Source organism: Rhinoderma darwinii, chromosome 5 (assembly GCF_050947455.1).
Source record: "Rhinoderma darwinii isolate aRhiDar2 chromosome 5, aRhiDar2.hap1, whole genome shotgun sequence".
In the NCBI taxonomy this organism is placed as follows: domain Eukaryota; kingdom Metazoa; phylum Chordata; class Amphibia; order Anura; family Rhinodermatidae; genus Rhinoderma; species Rhinoderma darwinii.
This window is the reverse complement of record NC_134691.1, coordinates 122,120,289-122,142,406: the sequence shown is the minus strand read 5'-3', so window position 1 is coordinate 122,142,406 and position 22,118 is coordinate 122,120,289. Positions and strand designations below refer to the sequence as shown.

Here is a 22,118-nt window from a genome sequence, read left to right as displayed (position 1 = left end):
AACTTTGAATATGTGCAGAGTTAAAACACACCACTTATGCCTATGTCTACATGCACATATCTTCATAAAATCACCAAAACCTAAGAGACTACAATAAACTGGAAATGTAAAGAAAGCAACAACCTATAAAATACAGAGATTATACGCCTTAAGAAGTGAGTGCACCACCAAACCCTGTATATTTATTGAAAGCAGACAGCCAACGTTTTCAGTTGTCTTGATGTGCTGTTGACAGCCAAGTTCACCTTTACATAAATTTGTGACAAAGAGGAATCATTTTTGTAAAAAACTGCATTAAAACATATTTGTGTCTAAAAGAAATCATATGCACGCAAAGGTTTACACACAAAAACAATGTAAAAATAAGAGATTAAGGTTTAAAAAGTTCATGTATACCACAAACATCTACATTACCAAGAGCTTGCGCTCTCAAAAATGCTGAAGCAGAGGCCATGCAATATTTGGCCTTCATTTACAATCTGTTAAAAATATAAACTGCACATGGCAAACAGATACTATGCTACCAAAATATTTTTTTTAGAGCACATAGCATGCCATGAATAAAAATACAACTTAATAATTTATACACACAACCACCTTCAAGCAACTTTGCAACAGTCATTATAACAAAATTTGCATGAAAATGTAACTTTGTGGCTAATACCATACTCAACAGACCACGTATGCAAACAAAATGTACTCTGCAAAAAACTGTAATGTGAGGAGTTAATACATACCACACATGTCTACGTTCACAGGTGCATATAAAGAAATGCCAAAACCGCAGGAGTGCGCCATGCAATATTTTGCATGGAAATTAATTTGGGGATTATATAGGTTATATAGGATGATGGTAAACATACGGGTTGTGAAGTCAATAAACAGCCTAATTTGTCGAAGATAGGTGGTTAGCTGAGCAACTGCTTATCTTCTCACTTTTTTCTGAAATTAGGTATTCAGTATGCTTTCTGATTGATAAGCTAGGGATAACATGAACAAAAATTAATGTTACCCCTCCCCCTGAAGTCATCTAAAAAACATACAGGGACAGAATGAGGATCACAGCTTTTCCTCTTCTTCCTGCACGCTACCTGCACATACTCCTCTGTCTCCCTCTTCCCTATTTCACACGGAGTGAATCGAGAAATGCAAATATATGTAGCTCTTACTTCAACTTGCTCCAACACATGTAGATCACAACTAGACCTGCGATCTAAGTCTTGTTTTAAAGCTAAGATTCTAGTTAAAAGGGTTAAATGCTTTTCAAACCTTTGCACTGAAATCTTTTTTTATTGTTTATTTGCTTCCTAAATACAAAATGAAACAACATTCTAAAAAATCTTCCTATAAAGACACGTCCCTGGCTACTGAAGTGTCTGCCTGTGACAATGTATGAGATAGGTCCTTGCAAGGGAAGGTCTCAAAGGAAATAGACACCTTTGCACTCAAATTTCTAAATAGTCTGCAGTAAAAATATGCTACTATTTATCTGCATTATAGTTTGTACAACTCTTTTACCTAGCAGATGTCCTGCCAAATTTCCTATAAACTAGACAGAACACTGCTACCATTGATGCTGACTTATCTGCTCTCCCCCTCTCCATGGGGAGAAGGTTGTCCAGGGAAGATCAAAGTGGAGAGAGGAGGCAAGCATTCAAGTTTTCAGGTAGAGCAGATCACACAAGCGGTCAATATCTGAACCTCGAAACTCCTGTGTCCCAGGCAGTAGTCTTCTCATTAAGCTACTGATGATGCTGGACAACTCCATTACTAAATCTTTTGCCTAGATTCTCGTGATTCTTGACTCTTCCAATTCCTTGCCTTTATTACCTTATTGAGAAACAGAGGGTTGCAAGCATTTGCTTGACAAAGACCCCTGCATTGATGCTGTCACACTCAGTTCAAATTTTATTACCTAATTAGTTTCACCCGTTTGGCTTCCTCAGTCTGGCACCAGCACTTCCTCTTTGCCAGACTATTAAGCTTCCTACCTCTAGTCTAGTATATTGCTGCCTTAATCTACGAACTGTTGCTGCTTATTTGAGTACTAAACTTGGAATGTTTCCTGACCCCGTTTCTGCCTTACTCGTCAAACTGTTGCTGCTTATTTGTGTACCAAACTTGGATTGCTTCCTGACCACAACTCTGCATTATGCTACAAACTGTTGACGACTATCTGTGTAAGAAAAAACTTGGAGTGTTTCCTGATCACATCTCAGGCTACCACTAAAATCTATTGTTGCTTATCTGTGTACCGAACCTGAACTGTTACTTGACTAGTCTTTTTGCAATCACCCTCCATCCAGATTATTTCAGCCACTGTACTCCGAATCTACTTCCAGACCATGACAGTATCAGAGAATAAAGCAGAGGGGGAATGAGCGCTGTTGGTGTAGAGAGAAAGCAGTATAGGAATGAAGCTGTGCTAATACATGTGAGCTGGTGAAGACAGCAGCATCCTGGACTCACATAACTCACATCCAGCATGAGAGACACATCTACATAATAAAAGTCAGAAACTAGCAGCAGGTTTTAAATTTAATCTCAGGGTGTCTGAAAATGAATGATGAAATGGAGATTGCTGCCTGAAAGTTAAAGCAACTTTTTAACTCTAGGTAACCACTGACATATATAAAAATATTGGAACACCTGTAGCTGGACGTCTGGCTCATAGCCCAAATGTCGTGCAGACACCTTCTAATGTTTTGTGTCAACTCTGGTTGCTGCCCTAGGCTTGGAATGTGACATCCAATTTCACTTGCAGTACAGAATAGATCAGTACGAGCCATTCTTCAAATCAGACGATCCGTCCATGCAGAGGTTTGCCTCAGCACACCTATTGCATTTATTCCTGTTCATTGTTTTTCTCCCAACCTCCGGGACACGCAATGTTAAACAGTGCTGACATCTCAGCTTATCTGCGGGAGTGATAAAGCAAGGTCTCTCAGTTCAAGGATTCTGTCCCTTTCAGTTTTCGACAAGTGAAGATAACTGTCACATCAAAGCATCGCACAATAATCCCACACTACTTGATCCAATTTTTGGGGTTTCCTGTGGCTAAAAAATGTTGCTTTAGATTTGGCTTTTATGCCCCTCCCACATGTCACAGATTGGAGTTAGGTGCTTGAAAATTGGATCATTTACAGATCTTAGCGACACCTACTACTTCCTCGATTTGCATAACCTTATGGCTTGCCCTTTTTGGGTTCCAATTTCAATGTTGAGGAATATACTGTATATTAATTAATTCTTGCTTAAAAAAAAACTTAAGAAACTCCTAGTCACAGCTGTATCAGCCAAATTTAATCTTTTATAGCCATATAAGCCACAAAAGTACCTACCAATCAGACAAATAAACCCCAGCTTCGCCAACTTTATTTCTACTTATCTGCATTCTATCTTCTAAAGGGGGTTTTCCACAGGACGATTATCATGCAGACAAGCGTTAATATAACGCTCGTTGCCGATAATTGCCCTGTGTAAATGGGGGAATGATCAGCAGATGAACGAGCAAACGCTCGACCATCTGCTGGTCGTATCGTTTTAAAAAAGTGAAATATTATTGTTGTCGGCAGCACATCTCCCTGTGTAAACAGGGAGACACGCTTCTGACATGATAATAATGGATGGGGACGAGTGATCGGAGTAACGACCGCTCGTCCACATCCATAGCCCCATGTGACAGGAGCAAGCGAGCGCTGATCAACGATGTCTCGTTGATCGGAGCTCGCTGCACCGGCCGCTTATTGGCTGGTGTAAAAGGGTCTTAACTCAAGCTTGCATCCTTCCAATTTAGCCCAAGGCTGGGAGCCATTATCAATAACTGCTACTCTGCCCCATTCTATCCAAATCACGTATTTGAATTATTGTCTTTGAGGCAATAAGGCAAGGCAGCAAGTGATGTTGTTTGACAGATGCAGAAAGGGAATAGTATTTGGAGTAGAATGGAGCATCACAAAGGAAAATTATTTCAATCATGTTACATAGCATGTTGTTCCTGGCCAAAAAATTTGAAACTGACAGATATTTTGGTTTTCACAGAGTTTGCTGCCTCATTATTTTTAGATCTTTTAGTCAGATGTTTCTATGGTATACTGAAGTACAATAATAAGCATTTCATACATTTTTAAACTTTTATTGACAAATACATCAGACTCAATATATAAAGTGTTGACCCTTCTCTTTCAAGACTTCTGCAATTTTCCCTGACATGCTGATGGCAACTCTTTCTTGCCTAATCATTGATTGGAGTTTGTCACAATTTCCGTTTTTTTTTTGTTCACCCGCTTTTTGAGTATTCAATGGGATTAAGATCCGGGGAGTTTTATGGCCATCGACACAAAATTTAAATGTTTTGTTCACCAAACCACTTAGTTATCACTTTTGCCTTGTGACATGGTGCTGCATCATGCTGGAAAAAGCATTGCTCATCACCAAGTAGCTCCTGGATCATTGGGAGAAGTTGCTCTTGGAGGATGTTTAGATACGATTCTTTATTCATGGAAGTGTTTTTAGGCAAAATTGCAAGTGAACCCAGTCCCGTGGATGAAAAGCAACCCCACACATGAATGGTCTCAGGATGCTTTATTTCTGGGATGACACAGGACTCATGGTAGCGCTCACCTTTTCTTCTCCAGACAATCATTCTTCCAGATGCCCCAAACAGCCTGAAGGAGACTTCAACAGAGAAAATAACTTTACCCCAGTCCTCTGTAGTCCAATCCCTGTACTTCCTGCAGAATGTCAGTCTGTCCTTGATGTTTCTCTAGGAGAGAAGTGTCTTTTTGGCTGCCCTTCTTGAGACCAGGCCAGCGTTCAAAAGCCTTCACCTCGCTTTGCATGCAGAGGCACTGACACCTGCCTGCTGCCATTCCTGAGCAAGCTTTGCACTGGTGTACCGATCCCGTAGCTGAATCCTCTTTAGCAGACAGTCCTAGCACTTGCTAGACTTTCTTGGGCTCCTTGAAGCCTTCTTAACAGCAATTAAACCACCTTCTTGATGATCCAATAAATAGTTTTTTTAGGGGCAATCTCACAAGCAGCAATCTCCTTGCCTATAAAGCCCTTTTGATGCAAAGCAATGATGACTGCACGTGATTGCTTGGAGGTTACCATGGGTAACAGAAGAAGACAATTATTTGAAGCACCATCCCCCTTTTAAAGCAACCAATTTGCTTTTTATAATTCAATCAGCATGACAGAGTAATATCAACTGCCTTGTCCTTGTTAACACTTTCTCCTGAGCTAATGAGATCCTTGAAATTATGTTAGCAGGTCATTTTGTGGCAGGACTGAAATGCAGTGGAAATTGGGTTTTTGTGATAAAGTTAATTTTCGTGGCAAGGAATGTCTTTGCAATTAATTGAAATATATCTGATGACTCTTCATAACTATCTAGAGTTAATGCAGATTGCCACTATAAAAGCTGAAGCAGCAAACTTTATGAAAACCAAAATTTGTGTCAGTCTCAAAACTATTGGCCAGGACTGTAAGTCCAATGCTGTTATGTCCCTGGATTTTATCCGTATGAATGTGTGAAGAGAAAGAAAGGTGAGTTTAATCTCAAAACTAGAAATATGGAGACTTAGCCCATATAAAGATATATAGTAAATCCTCTTTGAGACGGCCACCCAAAATTATAGTAAAAAGTTATCTTCTAGTGGGGTTGTCTTCTCAAAGAGGTAATCTTTTGGAGAGGTTTCACTGTGTAATAAAATAAATCAGTGTGGCATTTTAAACCTAAAAATGTTTTTCAAAATTAGATTTACACTCTAAATATTTTATATATAAGCTGTTTATAAATTCAATCTGCATAAGTGATATCCAATATAAGAGAAAACGAAAAACACAATTCTTCGGCACATTCATAAAAATTATATATAAATATTTATTCGCGCATTTGGTGAAAATCCAGGGAGTGCACAGGCCAGGCATACAAATGCTAAGCATTTGTACCCCTAGCCTTTGCTCTCCCTGGATTTTAACCTAATGTATGAGTAAAGCTTTATATATAATTTTTATGGATGTGCCGAAGAATTGTGTTTTAGTTTTCTCTTCCATGGAATTTTATTGCCAGCCTGCAAGCCCCCTCTTTGTTGCACTCCAGTGAGGAACTACTGATATCAGAAAACACATTTGGTGAGCACACTGTGGCTTATTGCCGCTTTTTTCAGATATCTAATATACTCTGCACCCTGTTAATTATTACTGTGCTGGTTATCATCAGAATAACTGGGGTTTTCAATCCATTTGAACATCAGATATTAGATAGATATCAGATAGATAAATAGACAGACAGACGGACAGATAGATCAGTAAAAAAGGATATGTATGTGGATATTCTAGAATCACATATCTAAACTCTACTAATGCTGTTTGATGTGTCCCATGTAAATCCACTGACTTATGTACTTTAAATTTTTAGAGACAATTATAACTTCCTTATAGGAAATAAAAAATGTGCACACTACATAAAAGTAAAAATCCTGAAGAAAATATTAGATTTCCTTACATAAAAATTAATGGAAGCAAGAAAAAAGATTTCCTTGCTCACTATTTTGTTTAATGTCTAATGAACTAATTGAATAAGACATCAGTTTTTCACTTAACATATATATGTATATAACTAGAGTATATGCTTGATTTAAAATATAGAAAAATATCAAAAACCTACCATATGCTCTTGACATTTAATCTAAAGTGGAAGACGTAGAAGAAAAAGGAGCTGCTGTAAGACTCGCTTAAAGGATAAAATCAAGTGTAAAACCTCGGACTTCAGTTAAAGAGGCTCTGTCACCAGTTTATATGTGCCTTATCTCCTACCTAATCTGATAGGTGCTGTAATGTAGATTACAACAGTTTTTAAAAAAGACAAAAAAAACCTTTTATTTTTGACCGAATAATGCAGATTTTTAGTTTTATGCGAATTTGTTCTAAATGCCCAACTTTGTTTTTTTTTACTTTTGACCAAGTGGGCGTTGTAAAGAAAAGTGTATGACGCTGACCAATCAGCATCGTACACTTCTCTTCTTTCATGTTCAGTTGTACTCACAGCACAGCATGATCTTGGGAGATCACGCTGTGCCTTCACTTACTCCCGCAGTTCCTTCACCGGAGCTACAGGAGAATGACAAGACATCACCTCCTGGCTGGAGGCGATGTCTGGTCATTCTCCCGACACTCCGGTGAAGTTACTGTAGGAGTTAGTATCCCCCAACCCACTCCAGGAGACAAATAAATAAAAAACAATTAAAACAAAAATAATTAAAATAATGTTTACCTCACCACTCAGCTTCTTTCCCCCGGGTTCCCTCAGCATGACGTGACTCATACAATGTCAGGACATTGTATGCAATGCAGCACTGATGACGTTGAAGTACTGTATCGCATTTAAGGTTCTGACACTGCTCGGCAGGGCCTTTTATGAGTTGCACTGGAATGCTGTGGTGGGTGGGGAGTGGAGGTGTCTCAGAGATGCCAGGAGGAATTACATAGCTGAGGATGTATTCCTGTAGTTCACAGGAAGTCAGCCAGACAGGAAAACTGACCTCCTGTCCACACATGAGAGCATGGTATATTTTGGTGGTCAGACTAAGATCACATGACACAGGTGCCCATATAGAAATAATTTAAAATGTATGGATGCAACTGAGTTGGTAAGAAATGAATAACACTGCTAGAATATTGCTGGTGAGTTAGACTGATATGTAAAAATTTGCAGTAGTGCTTCTTTAACTTGAAGAACTGACCAAAGCCTAATTGGCTTATTAGCAGTCCCAATTGGTTGAAAAATACAAACTTGAGTTGAAAAAAAGGAGATGCAACAACCTCAATATGAAAGGAAACAATCATGGAAAACATGACCCAAACGAAAGGCAGAACATAATCATATTTTCACATGGAGTCAAATTGACTTGATGTCACTTAAGGCATAAACAAATATGAAAGGCGTTTTTCCACGAGGGACATTTATGACATATCCACAGGACATGTCACAAATGTCAGATAGATGCGGGTCCCACCTCTGGGACCTGCACCTATCTCTAGAACGGGGCCCCCTAAACCCCATTCTAGCTTTTTGTGCTCACACTGATTCCCGGCCACTTCTTGGTTACATGGTCGGGAGTTATTGAAACAGCGTAACTCACTGAGCTATGCTGTTTGTGTCACTCCCATAGTAGTGAATGGCAGTTATGGAAGCAGCGCAGCATGCAAGCTATGCTGTTTCCGTAACTACCATTCAGTTCCGTGGGGCTTACAGATACAACGTAGCTCGGCAAACTACGCTGTTTTCGCCTTCATGGTTAGAAATCAGCCAAAACACAGAGGTAGAACGGGGTTTAGGGGCCCCATTCTAGAGATAGGTGTGGGTCCCCGAGGTGGGATTCACATCTATCTGACATTTATGACATATCCTGTGCATATGTCATAAATGTCCTTTGTGGGAAAACCCCTTTAAGCTTTTATATGTTAAGTATTGATTAAATATTTTAATGATACCACTTTAAATATTTATTAACTAGAGTGTTTGGGACCTAAATGACCAGATATGGTTTAGCAATTTTGCACATGTGGAGTGTTAACAGCTCTTAATTCTTTTATATATTGGGCTACCCAAATAATTTTGTAATTAATTTTTTCATGATACACAGGGCTATTTTATACCATTTAATTAGTAATTATATATTTTTTTCTTATTACATTTTAGTAAGGATACACATTCATTACCCCTTCATTACCAAGCCTATTTTGGCAGATTTTTTCTTATTTTGCATCACCGTAATCAGAGAGACATAACTTTTTTATTTTTCCATCGATGTAGCAGTATGAAGGCTTGTTTTTTCTATGGACAATTTGTGCTACATATCATATACAGCATTGTGGTATGCCGACGGGGTGTCAGAGCGAGCCCCACCCCTCTGTCTAACCCTTAGGGATTAACAGAGTGCTAGTACTTCAGTGTCTACCCTGTTATCGCTGATGTATAGTAAAAGCACAGTTACAGGGTCGTCAGCACCAGTGGGGGCAGGCGGATAGGTAAAGCAGTGACCGTTTACATACGCCGACTCACTGTTAACTGCCTGCCGCTTCATAGTATGCAGTCAGTCATTGGTAGGCAAGTGGCTAAATTCACTAATTCACACTTAAATGAAGTATTAAAGTGGGATCCTTGTTTTGCTTCAGTGGTTTTAATATATGATATATAGTTTTGGGTGATCGGGTAAGCCTATAGGCAAAATTATTGAGTGTGGCATCGAAGGGGGTTAATGGAGTGGCAGTACTCCAGGGTTTACCCTGTGACTGCTGCAGTAAAGTAACAGCGCAGTCACAGGGATCTGTAGAACCAGTTGGAGCAGGCAGATAGTTAATGCAGTCACAGTTTAAATTTCACGACCCTTTTAATTTTCACAAAATTTCATGAACTGACTTGCTGCAATGGTGGCAACATCCTATGTATATAGCTACTGCAGGTGTGGGGGCCTTTGTTAAGTTTTGTGGGTACAAGTACAACTCTCCGGTACACCGCGCTTGCATGCATGCTCGAATTTAGTGAGCTCCTTAGAACGACCCACTTTTCCTTTTGTAAAGGTGACTGAATGGCTAGGAACTTGATGTTATACACCTGTGGAAATGGGACTGAATCAAACACCTGAATTCAATTATTAAAGTGTAACTAAACGTTCAATCAACTTTTTATTTTCTAGCAATGTGTAATATAAAAATATATTGTAATATACTTTATTAATGAATTTGGGCTCCTTTTTGTGTTATATCTGTTTTAAATGGCCACTCTGACACTTTTTTACTACATTTTATTTCTTATATTTCTCCTGTTGCTATCAGAAATCCATACACAGTGTACGGACTTGGCTGCCTGTGAGTACGGGTGGGTGGTGGCCCCATCCTGACGTCAGATGTGCACACCCCCATCGTGACGTCAAGAAGGTCTCTCTACCTCTATAAACTACACAGTTCTCTATAGAGTAACTGGCAGCAGCAGAGTGCAGGGAGGGGAATGACAGCTCTGCTGCTGTCCGGACTATAGTATGTGTGAGAGGCGCTTCCGTAGCAGAAGCGCAGGTCTGGCGCCCCCTCCCTGTCCCCTTTTCCCCCTGTCTACTGTACTGTAACCGGCAGGGAGGAGAATGACAGCTCTGCTGATGTCCGGTCTATGGTATATGTGAGTGGCGCTTCTATAGCAGAAGCGCAGGTCTAGCGGCGGCCCACTCGCTAGACCTGCACTTCTGCTGCGGAAGCGCCTCTCACACATACCATAGACCTGACAGTATGAGAGCTGTCATTCTCCTCCCTGCACTCTGCTACCGCCAGTTACAGTACTGTGGACAGTGGGAAGAGTGGAGAGGGAGGGGACGCCAGACCTGCGCTCAGTGGCGTAGCTATAGGGGTCGCAGCGGTCGCACTTGTGTCCGGGCCCCTAAGCCAAGGGGGCTGTACTGGGGCTGTACTGGGCTGTACTAAGGAGGAGTCAGGATAATCACACTGCAGCACCCTGCGCTGTGTCAGGCTGCAGTGATAGACTTGCATGCACTGCTGTTCTCTTACTTCCCCTTCATTAGGATGAATTTTCTGCGCGCACTGGTCTCTGTGCCTGGGTGATTCTCCCCCTTCCCTCTGGCAAAGAGTCTCAGGACACTGTAATCTGAGCTGCTAATTAGCATCAGATAAGACTAGGACTGCTCTGTCCGCCGCAAGCACCCTGCCGTCTTGTCTTATCTTCCCTGCACTTGCTGGGGAAAGTGAAAAGAAAACTCTGATTCCTTTCTTCTAGAGTGTGCAGAGATATTTACATATCTATATATAATGTGTTCTGCTGTGCACAGCTTAGTGCACGCTCACAGTATTGTAGTTATCACTTCAGAGTTTACTGCCCATGAAAGATACAAACAGACATATGGTAAAATAGTGCCTATTAAAGAGGTTTCCCATCTTGGACAATTGATATGCCGTAAAAGTCTGATAGATGCGAGTCCCACCTCTGGGACCCACACCTATCTATAGAACGGGGCCCCCTACACCTCGTTCCACCTTACTCGACTCCGTTGCCTCCCGGCCACATCCCGGTTAGGTGGTTGGGAGTTACGGAAACAACCGAGTGCTCGCTGATCTACGCTGTTTCTGTAACTCCCATAGAAGTGAATGGGAGTTACTGAAACATTGTAGCACGGCGATCTACGCTATTTCCAGAACTCGGTAGCTACGGAAACAGCATAGCTTGCTGTGCTAAGCTGTTTCTGTAACGTCCATTCACTTCTATGGGAGTTACGGAAACAGCGTAGCTTAGTGAGCTCGGCTGTTTCCGTAACTCCAGACCACCTAACCAGGATGTGGCCGGGAGGCAACGGAGTCGAATAAGGTGGAAAGAGGTGTAGGGGGCCCCGTTCTATAGATAGGTGTGGGTCCCAGAGGTGGGACTCGCATCTATCAGACTTTTACGGCATATCAATTGTCCAAGTGTTGTATTGTACTTTTGAAAATAAAAACCAATTGAATTTCAAAAATATGACTTTTTTATGTGCAATTTTTCAGCGGACATTCCGGCCAAAAAACTGCACCACAATTTGGTGCAGTTTTTCGTCCGGAATTCCCTGTGCCGCAGCGTATCCGTCCTGTGTGAACATAGCCTAACTCTGTAGAAGCCCTGCGGGTAGCAACAGAATAGGAAGCGTGTGCAAAAACGAGTCATGACTGGAACTTGGAAGAAGTTGAAAAGAGAAGGGAAAGAGAAGACATCACATGTAAGTTATTGGATGTAACTGTACTATGCTCACTATTCACTGTGTAGAACTGGTATTTGACACTTATTGGTGGCTGCATTATTTAGAGGTATGGGGGGTGGTGCAAAGTATATGTCTTTGAGTTTGTGCACATGATCTTTTCTGACCGTTGCAACGCCTCTGGCTGCTAATGCTGCATCAATGGGTCACTTAAGAAACCCAGCGATGCAGCTGTAAGTTACAGGTGGGCCACAGACATCGACCATAAAGAGAAGTTGCAGGGAAGGGGGGGCCCAAGCTGAACTTTTGCATGAGGGCCCATGAGCCTTTAGCTACGCCCCTGCCTGCGCTTCTGCTACGGAAGCGCTTCTCATAAAATACAATAGTCGGGACAGCAGCAGAGCTATCATTCTCCTCTCTGCCGGTTATAGTACTGTGGACAGGGGGAAGAGAGGACAGGGAGCCGCCGCTAGACCTGCGCTTCTGCTATTGAAGCGCCTCTCACACATACAATAGTCCGGACAGCAGCAGAACTGTCATTCTTTTCCCTGCGCTCTGCTACTGCCGGTTATAGTACTGTGGACAGCGGGAAGAGGGGACAGGTAGGCGGCGCAAGACATGCGCTTCTTCTCAGAGAGCAGTGCGCGCCTTTACAGCTCGTGCGCACGCTGTAAAGAACCTGCACACATAGCAGGTTACAATATTTCAAATTGTACTGCTATACTCTGTCCAAATAGCCACAGCTCCCATAAAAACTACATTAACTTCTGAGAAATATATATATATATTTGTGTGTGTTTTATAATATGTGTGTGTGTGTGTATGTATATATATATATATATATATATATATATGTATGTACATATGTGTATGTGTATATATATATATATATATATATATATATACATACATATACATACAGTGAAGGAAATAAGTATTTGATCCCTTGCTGATTTTGTAAGTTTGCCCACTGTCAAAGACATGAACAGTCTAGAATTTTTTAGGCTAGGTTAATTTTACGAGTGAGAGATAGATTATATAAAAAAAAAAACTAAAATCACATTGTCAAAATTATATATATTTATTTGTATTGTGCACAGAGAAATAAGTATTTGATCCCTTTGGCAAACAAGACTTAATACTTGGTGGCAAAACCCTTGTTGGCAAGCACAGCAGTCAGACGTTTTTTGTAGTTGATGATGGAGTTTGCACACATGTTAGATGGCATTTTGGCCCACTCCTCTTTGCAGATCATCTGTAAATCATTAAGATTTCGAGGCTGTCGCTTGGCAACTCGGATCTTCAGCTCCCTCCATAAGTTTTCGATGGGATTAAGGTCTGGAGACTGGCTAGGCCACTCCATGACCTTAATGTGCTTCTTTTGAGCCACTCCTTTGTTGCCTTGGCTGTATGTTTTGGGTCATTGTCGTGCTGGAAGACCCAGCCACGAGCCATTTTTAATGTCCTGGTGGAGGGAAGGAGGTTGTCACTCAGGATTTGACGGTACATGGCTCCATCCATTCTCCCATTGATGCGGTGAAGTAGTCCTGTGCCCTTGGCAGAGAAACACCCCCAAAACATAATGTTTCCACCTCCATGCTTGACAGTGGGGACGGTGTTCTTTGGGTCATAGGCATCATTTCTCTTCCTCCAAACACGGCGAGTTGAGTTAATGCCAAAGAGCTCAATTTTAGTCTCATATGACCACAGCACCTTCTCCCAATCACTCTCAGAATCATCCAGATGTTCATTTGCAAACTTCAGACGGGCCTGTACATGTGCCTTCTTGAGCAGGGGGACCTTGCGGGCACTGCAGGATTTTAATCCATTACGGCGTAATGTGTTACCAATGGTTTTCTTGGTGACTGTGGTCCCAGCTGCCTTGAGATCATTAACAAGGTCCCCCCGTGTAGTTTTCGGCTGAGCTCTCACCTTCCTCAGGATCAAGGATACCCCACGAGGTGAGATTTTGCATGGAGCCCCAGATCGATGTCGATTGACAGTCATTTTGTATATCTTCCAGTTTCTTACTATTGCACCAACAGTTGTCTCCTTCTCACCCAGCGTCTTACTTATGGTTTTGTAGCCCATTCCAGCCTTGTGCAGGTCTATGATCTTGTCCCTGACATTCTTAGAAAGCTCTTTGGTCTTGCCCATGTTGTAGAGGTTAGAGTCAGACTGATTAATTTAGTCTGTGGACAGGAGTCTTTTATACAGGTGACCATTTAAGACAGTTGTCTTTAATGCAGGCACCAAGTTGATTTGGAGCGTGTAACTGGTCTGGAGGAGGCTGAACTCTTAATGGTTGGTAGGGGATCAAATACTTATTTCTCTGTGCACAATGCAAATAAATATATATAATTTTGACAATGTGATTTTCTTTTATTTTTTTTATATAATCTATCTCTCACTGGTAAAATTAACCTAGCCTAAAAATTCTAGACTGTTCACGACTTTGACAGTGGGCAAACTTACAAAATCAGCAAGGTATCAAATACTTATTTCCTTAACTGTACATGTGTGTGTATGTATATGTGTATGTGCATAAAAATAACATTTGCATGATAATATGGTACACGGTGTATATATATATATATATATATATATATATATATATATATATATATATGTATATATACACCGTGTTCCAAATTATTATGTAAATGTTATTTTTCGCTGATGTTCCTAAATAGTCAATGCAAATGACAGTCAGTATAATCTTCAAGCCATCAACAGTGGGAGTATAATGCGAATTTTATTGAACAAATCTCCTAATGATAACAGATTTTTTTTAGAAGTAAAAAACTCAAAATGCACTGTTTCAAATTATTATGCACAACAGAGATCAAAACATTTTAAAGGTTGTAAAGAGAACTAAAATGGTAATTTGTTGAATTTGCAGCATCAGGAGGTCATATTTACAGATCAAAAGCACTTTCAATAAAAAAAAAAAACTTAACAGGCCAAGTTACATGTTAACATAGGACCCCTTCTTTGCTATCACCTTCACAATTCTTGCATCCATTGAATTTGTGAGTATTTGGACAGTTTCTGCTTGAATATCTTTGCAGGATGTCAGAATAGCCTCCCAGAGCTTCTGTTTTGATGTGAACTGCCTCCCACCCTCATAGATATTTTGCTTGAGGATGCTCCAAAGGTTCTCAATAGGGTTGAGGTCAGGGGAACATGGGGGCCACACTATGAGTTTCTCTCCTTTTATGCCCATAGCAGCCAATGACACAGAGGTATTCTTTGCAGCATGAGATGGTGCATTGTCATGCATGAAAATAATTTTGCTACGGAAGGCACGGTTCTTCTTTTTGTACCACGGAAGAAAGTGGTCAGTCATAAACTCTACGTACTTTGCAGAGGTCATTTTCACACCGTCAGGGACCCTAAAGGGGCCTAACCAGCTCTCTCCCCATGATTCCAGCCCAAAACATGACTCCGCCACCTCCTTGCTGACATCGCAGCCTTGTTGGGACATGGTGGCCATTCACCAACCATCCACTACTCCATCTATCTGGAGCATCCAGGGTTGCATGGCACTTATCAGTAAACAACACGGTTTGAAAATTAGTCTTCATGTATTTCTGAGCCCACTGCCACCATTTCTGAGCATTGTTTAGGGGTGGCCGAATAATAGCTTTATGCACTCTTGCAAACCTCTGGGGGATTCTAAACCTTGAGGTTCGCGGGACTCCAGAGGCACCAGCGGCTTCAAATACCTGTTTGCTGCTTTGCAATGGCATTTTAGCAGCTGCTCTCCTAATCCTATTAATTTGTCTGGCAGAAACCTTCCTCATTATGCCTTTATCTGAACGAACCCGTCTGTGCTCTGAATCAGCCACAAATCTTTTGATGATCACGCTTAAGTTTTCTTGAAATATTCAATGTTTTCATACCTTGTCCAAGGTATTGCACTATTTCACGCTTTTCGGCAGCAGAGAGATCCTTTTTCTTTCCCATATTGCTTGAAACCTTTGGCCTGCATAATAATGTGGAATGTCCTTCTTAAGTAGTTTTCCTTTGATTGGGCACACCTGGCAAACTAATTATCACAGGTGTCTGAGATTGATTACAATGATCCAAAGAGCCCTAAGACACAATACCACCCATGAGTTTAATTGAAAAACTAATAATTAAATGTTTATGACACTTAAATTCAATGTGCATAATAATTTGGAACACGGTGTATATATTTATATATATGTGTGTGTGTGTGTATATATATATATATATATATATATACTACCGTTCAAAAGTTTAGGGTCACTTAGAAATTTCCTTATTTTTGAAAGAAAAGCACAGTTTTTTTCAATGAAGATAACATTAAATTAATCAGAAATACACTCTATACATTGTTAATGTGCTAAATGACTATTCTAGCTGCAAACGTCTGGTTTTTAATGCAATATCTACATAGGTGTATAGAGGCCCATTTCCAGCAACCATCACTCCAGTGTTCTAATGGTACACTCTGTTTGCTAACTGTGTTAGAAGGCTAATGAATGATTAGAAAACACTTGAAAACCCTTAAATTATGTTAGCGCCGCTGTAAACAGTTTTGCTGTTTAGAGGAGCTATAAAACTGACCTTCCTTTGAGCTAGTTGAGAATCTGGAGCATTACATTTGTGGGTTCGATTAAACTCTCAAAATGGCTAGAAAAAGAGAGCTTTCATGTGAAACTCGACAGTCTATTCTTGTTCTTAGAAATGAAGGCTATTCCATGCGAGAAATTGCCAAGAAACTGAAGATTTCCTACAACGGTGTGTACTACTCCCTTCAGAGGACAGCACAAACAGGCTCTAACCAGAGTAGAAAGAGAAGTGGGAGGCCCCACTGCTCAACTGAGCAACAAGACAAGTACATTAGAGTCTCTAGTTTGATAAATAGACGCCTCACAGGTCCTCAACTGGCAGCTTCATTAAATAGTACCCGCAAAACGCCAGTGTCAACATCTACAGTGAAGAGGCGACTCCGGGATGCTGGCCTTCAGGGCAGAGTGGCAAAGAAAAAGCCATATCTGAGACTGGCTAATAAAAGGAAAAGATTAATATGGGCAAAAGCACAGACATTGGACAGAGGAAGATTGGAAAAAAGTGTTATGGACAGACAAATTGAAGTTTGAGGTGTTTGGATCACACAGAAGAACATTTGTGAGACGCAGAACAACTGAAAAGATGCTGGAAGAGTGCCTGATGCCATCTGTCAAGCATGGTGGAGGTAATGTGATGGTCTGGGGTTGCTTTGGTGCTGGTAAAGTGGGAGATTTGTACAAGGTAAAAAGGATTTTGAATAAGGAAGGCTATCACTCCATTTTGCAACGCCATGCCATAGCCTGTGGACAGCGCTTGATTGGAGCCAATTTCATCCTACAACAGGACAATGACCCAAAGCACACCTCCAAATTATGTAAGAACTATTTAGGGAAGAAGCAGGCAGCTGGTATTCTATCTGTAATGGAGTGGCCAGTGCAGTCACCAGATCTCAACCCCATAGAGCTGTTGTGGGAGCAGCTTGACCGTATGGTACGCAAGAAGTGCCCATCAAGCCAATCCAACTTGTGGTAGGGGCTTATGGAAGCATGGGGTGAAATTTTTCCCGATTACCTCAGCAAATTAACAGCTAGAATGCCAAAGATCTGCAATGCTGTAATTGCTGCAAATGGAGCATTCTTTGACAAAAGCAGAGCTTGAAGGAGAAAATTATGATTTCAAATAAAAATCATTATTTCTAACCTTGTCAATGTCTTGACTATATTTTCTAGTCATTTTGCAACTCATTTGATAAATATAAGTGTGAGTTTTCATGGAAAACACAAAATTGTGTGGGTGACCCCAAACTTTTGAACGGTAGTGTATGTATATATATATATATATATGTGTGTGTGTGTGTGTATGTATATATGTGTATGTGTATATATATATATATATATATATATGTATATGTGCCAAGCAAGTAATCCCGGTCATAGGGATTGTATATATACATGAAGAAAATCTTGCAGCACTCCAAATTCAAAGTATAAAATTGGTTTATTCAGACAACTTCAAAAAGGTGCAACGTTTCAATCCCGCATTGCTTGAGAAAGATCTCAATGTAGGATTGAAACGTTGCACCTTTTTGAAGTTGTGAACATGTCCTATCTTTTCCACGGATCATAGACGGGACTCATGCAGCACACACGGTTGTGTGCATTGGGCCTAAGGGTACCTCCACACATACTGTATTTAGATGTGGAGAATCCACATCAAAATCCACAGGTATACACACTGAAATCTGTGCATAAAATGTGTCTGATATGGTAAATCCAAGATGTCAGATGCAAAAGACAACTGTGCTGCAAAAGGACCTTTGGTTTTCCTGATTGGCTGGCTGTTTAGGTGCATGATGGGAACTATGGGCAGATTGAATATTGCATACAGTACTGGCATACATCATACACAGTAAGACACGTCCCTAGCAACTGGCCAGAATCAGGAAGTGTGAGAAAATAGATGTGGACGGTTTCACAAGAAAGAAAGCTGCAAACACATTCTTTGAAGTGAAAAAAAAAAAATGCTAGGAGTAATGTATTAACATAGAGGGACATAATAGCAGTTTAAATATTTATTTTTTTTGCAAAAGTTTAGCTATGCTTTAAGAGGTGTGTCCCAATACTTTGGTCCATATAGTGTATGTTTAGCAGAGTAAGAAGAAACCAAATTGTAACATACTAATAATGAATTATGAACATATATCTCTAATAACGTAGTAAAGTTAAAATCATGTTCCCAAATTTTGGAGCTGTTCAAACTTTGTTTACTTTTCATATTTCACTGAACCGGAAAAGACACAGTACATCTTTATAAGACAATCACAGACTAAAACAAATATATAATATTTTTAACAAATTAGAAAAATGAAATGCCACGAAAAATGAAAATTAAAAAAATATATATTATTTATGCATAGTAAGACTTTTTTTATTTACAAGTGGCATGAAACTTTTAAACTTTCTTTTAAAATTGATGTTTTTGAATTTTCTTGCAGATAACACGGCTAACATTCTGACAGCACAAGATGGATATAGCTCTCGAGATGATCCATTATTTTACTTGACAGTTATAATAAGTGACAATGGGACCCCTTCGCTCAGCAGCACCAGCACCTTAACCATTAAAGTGTGTGATTGCGGCATTGATAACAATACAGAATCTTGTGGAAAAGGAGGATTTTTGTTTAACTTTATGAACTCTGGAGCACTCATTGCCATTTCAGTTTTTATCCTTTTAATTTTAGGTAATTTTGAAAATTATTGTTATCTTATATATATAGCTGAGACGTGTCAATAAGTAATGCAAATAATTGTTTTAAAAATAATAATAATGATGATTTATTGTAAATTGTACATAGATTATCAATTTTCATTACCTGATTTGTAAAACTATTAATTTTAAAACTTCTAGGCTATTCATTATATGAAAGTTTAGAACTTTATATGTATACATACTCCCTAGATACATACATATATATGTACACATTAAAGACGTAGTCACTTTCATCATTTAATTCTAATAGGCATAACATTTTATAAAATGTCTATTATTACGATTTTTATCTAATTTAACACTCTAATTGTAGAAAATGCATAAGGCCTCATGCACATGACCATAATAGTTTTTACTGTCCGCAAATATGGACCTAACGGCTATGGATAAACATCCGTAGCCATCCGTAATTGCAGAAGTGCCCATAGACATCTATGGGCGAGCCAGTGCCCCAATTGCGGACAAGACTAGGACATGTTCTATATTTTGCGGATGATTTCTACAGCCCGTACACACATCCGTAAATATACGGAATGGTGTCGGTGGCGAATAGAAATTAATAGGTATGCAATTTCATCCTTAATTACGTATTCCGTAGTTACGGATTAAAATTACGGTCGTGTGCATGGGGCCTAATGATGAGGGAAAAAAAAGAGAACAGAAAATATGAGGAAGAAGAAAGTGAAGAAAAAATGGGGAGAGATTTCGATGTGTTATAGGGGTTGTGCAACATTAGAAAAGCATGGCTTCTTTCTTCCCTAAACAGCGCCACACCTGTCCAAAGGTTTTTTGTTCTATTACAGCTTCACCCCATTTACATTAATTGGGCTGGCTACAATACCACACACAATCCATGGACATGTGTGGCACTGTTTATGGAAGAAATCAGTCATTTTTTCTAATCCTGTTGTCACGTTGGGTTCGTGGACCCACTGGGCCGTACCGCCTTGGCGGTATGGCAGCTGGCCAACAGGGCACAGGTAACAGTCTATAGTTCGTATAGGGTACCTGTGGCAGCTCGGACAGTAGCAAGGCAGGCTCGGCTGGGACTAGGCAACAGGCAGACGTCAGGCGTGGTGTAGCAGGACAGGCGTGGTATGCAGCACAGCACGACTACATCTCAGCACGGCACTTGACCAGGATAGCACAGGATACAGAATACAGGTACGGGAAACACTGGGAACTGGAAGACACTAGGAGACCATTTGCATAGACAAACTTTGGTAACGACAATGACCCTCAGGCATGGGAGGAAGGGGCTGGGTCAGCGACCACGGACGCTACACCTGTAAAACTCCTTTAAGGACTAGGGGCTTAACTTGAAGTTTCTTGGCCCTGAAAAAAAAAATCTGTAACTGGGCCCCTATGTTCTATTTATAATACTGGTTTCTTCTACTGTGGCAGAGGGGCCTTTGACAATAAGCAGTTTTCAATTATTTTTTAGGGGGTTAAAGGGGTTGTTCAGTGTAGAAAACCCATTCTCATCTACCATATTAGAGAATTGAGTAAATAGAGGGCTGTTCTCTGTTCAGGATCCTCATCTATTAGCCAAAGTGTTGAGCAGATACAAAGAGCATCTCTCATTCTGGAGGACTTGTCCTGTCTAAACAATCTGTTTTGTTGCTATGGTAAACTACTCAACTTTCATTTGCACCAGTTTTAATAAATCTCCACCAAAAAGGACAGTAACTATACACAGTTTGATTTTAAAGGGCATCTGCAATGCTGCAAGGGCACCAAATAGATACTCAGCAGTTCCCCACTAAGAAACAATGTAGAAATATTAGAACTTCTAGGGTAGGATATTTTACAGGGAGCAACAGCTTTATTCTGTTTTATTAAAATATTGAACATAAGCGGTCCTGTATTATGTCGCACCTATGGCGGACAGATGGCATAGCTGATGTAAAAAGATGAATAAATTATGATATTCACCAGAACTAAAAAAAGCGGACACTTGTAAGCTCTATACAACATAATTAAGATATTAATGACATTTGTGGTATGGAAATAATACCTCTGTTTTGTCTGTAGTGTTGGCTTTACTTGTGCACGTAAGATGCCAGAAAAATCACACTATCCTGAGTGAGAAAGGTGAAGACTTAAAAGAAAACATTGTTAAGTATGACGATGAAGGAGGTGGAGAAGAGGATACAGAAGCTTTTGATATTACAGGACTTAGACATCATACAGTAATGCGAGAAAGAAAGACAAAGCGACCAATAAGAACTGATATTCAAAGTATGTATCGATTGTCATTAGGACTTGGTCCTGATGTTGCCTTATTTAGAGAATTCCTATCAGAAAAATTAGAAGAAGCAAATACAGAGGCAAACGTTCTTCCTTTGGACTATCTTCACTGCTATGCCTTTGAAGGTACAGGTTCTTCCTCTGGATCCCTTAGCTCGCTAAGCCTTTCTGAGACCATTGTATTCTAGATTTATCCGGACTATTAAAAGAAAACAAGGATAAATACATATATAATTGGCAATATACAGGACACTCATACATTTCACAGATAGGCTTGCTTTTTGCAGTGACTGAAGCTTAGACATATAGTATGTTACACAGCTGCCGCATGGAAGGGGGGGGGGGCATGTACAGACTGATCACTGCTGCAATGTTTACAGCAGGAGCCAGTTGGAAAGTTCATCTTTGAACAGACATTATATTGAAGAGCCCTATTACTCTTCAAGATATATATATGTATATTAGTCCTTCTCAATGAATTAGAATATCATCAAAAAGTGAATTTATTCAGTAATTCAATTCAAAAAGTGAAACTCATATATTATATAGATTCATTCCACACAGATTGATCTTTTTCCACCATTTTTTTATTTTAATGTTGTTGATTATGAGTTATTAAAAACCCAAAATTTAGTATCTCAGAAAATTAGAACATTATATAAGCCCAATTTTAAAAAATGATTTTTAATACCGAAATGTTGGCCTATTAAAAAGTATGTACAGTATATGCCCTCAATACTTGGTCGGGGCTCCTTTTGCATGAATTACTGCATCAATGCGGCGTGGCATGGAGGCGATCAGCCTGTGGCACTGCTGAGG

The 22,118-nt window shown here is 40.0% G+C and overlaps 1 protein-coding gene across 1 annotated transcript in view; it reads left to right on the top strand.

Annotated features, from left to right (window-relative positions):
* The window catches only part of LOC142652705 (cadherin-19-like), a 179,574-nt gene extending 157,821 nt beyond the window's left edge, over window positions 1–21,753 (top strand). Inside the window, exons 11-12 of the mRNA XM_075828377.1 lie at window positions 18,772–19,020; window positions 21,084–21,753. Coding sequence (XP_075684492.1) covers window positions 18,772–19,020; window positions 21,084–21,487 — 653 coding nt within the window. The 3' untranslated portion in view covers window positions 21,488–21,753. The remainder of the gene's footprint in view (window positions 1–18,771; window positions 19,021–21,083) is intronic.
* The last annotated feature ends 365 nt before the right edge of the window (window positions 21,754–22,118 follow it).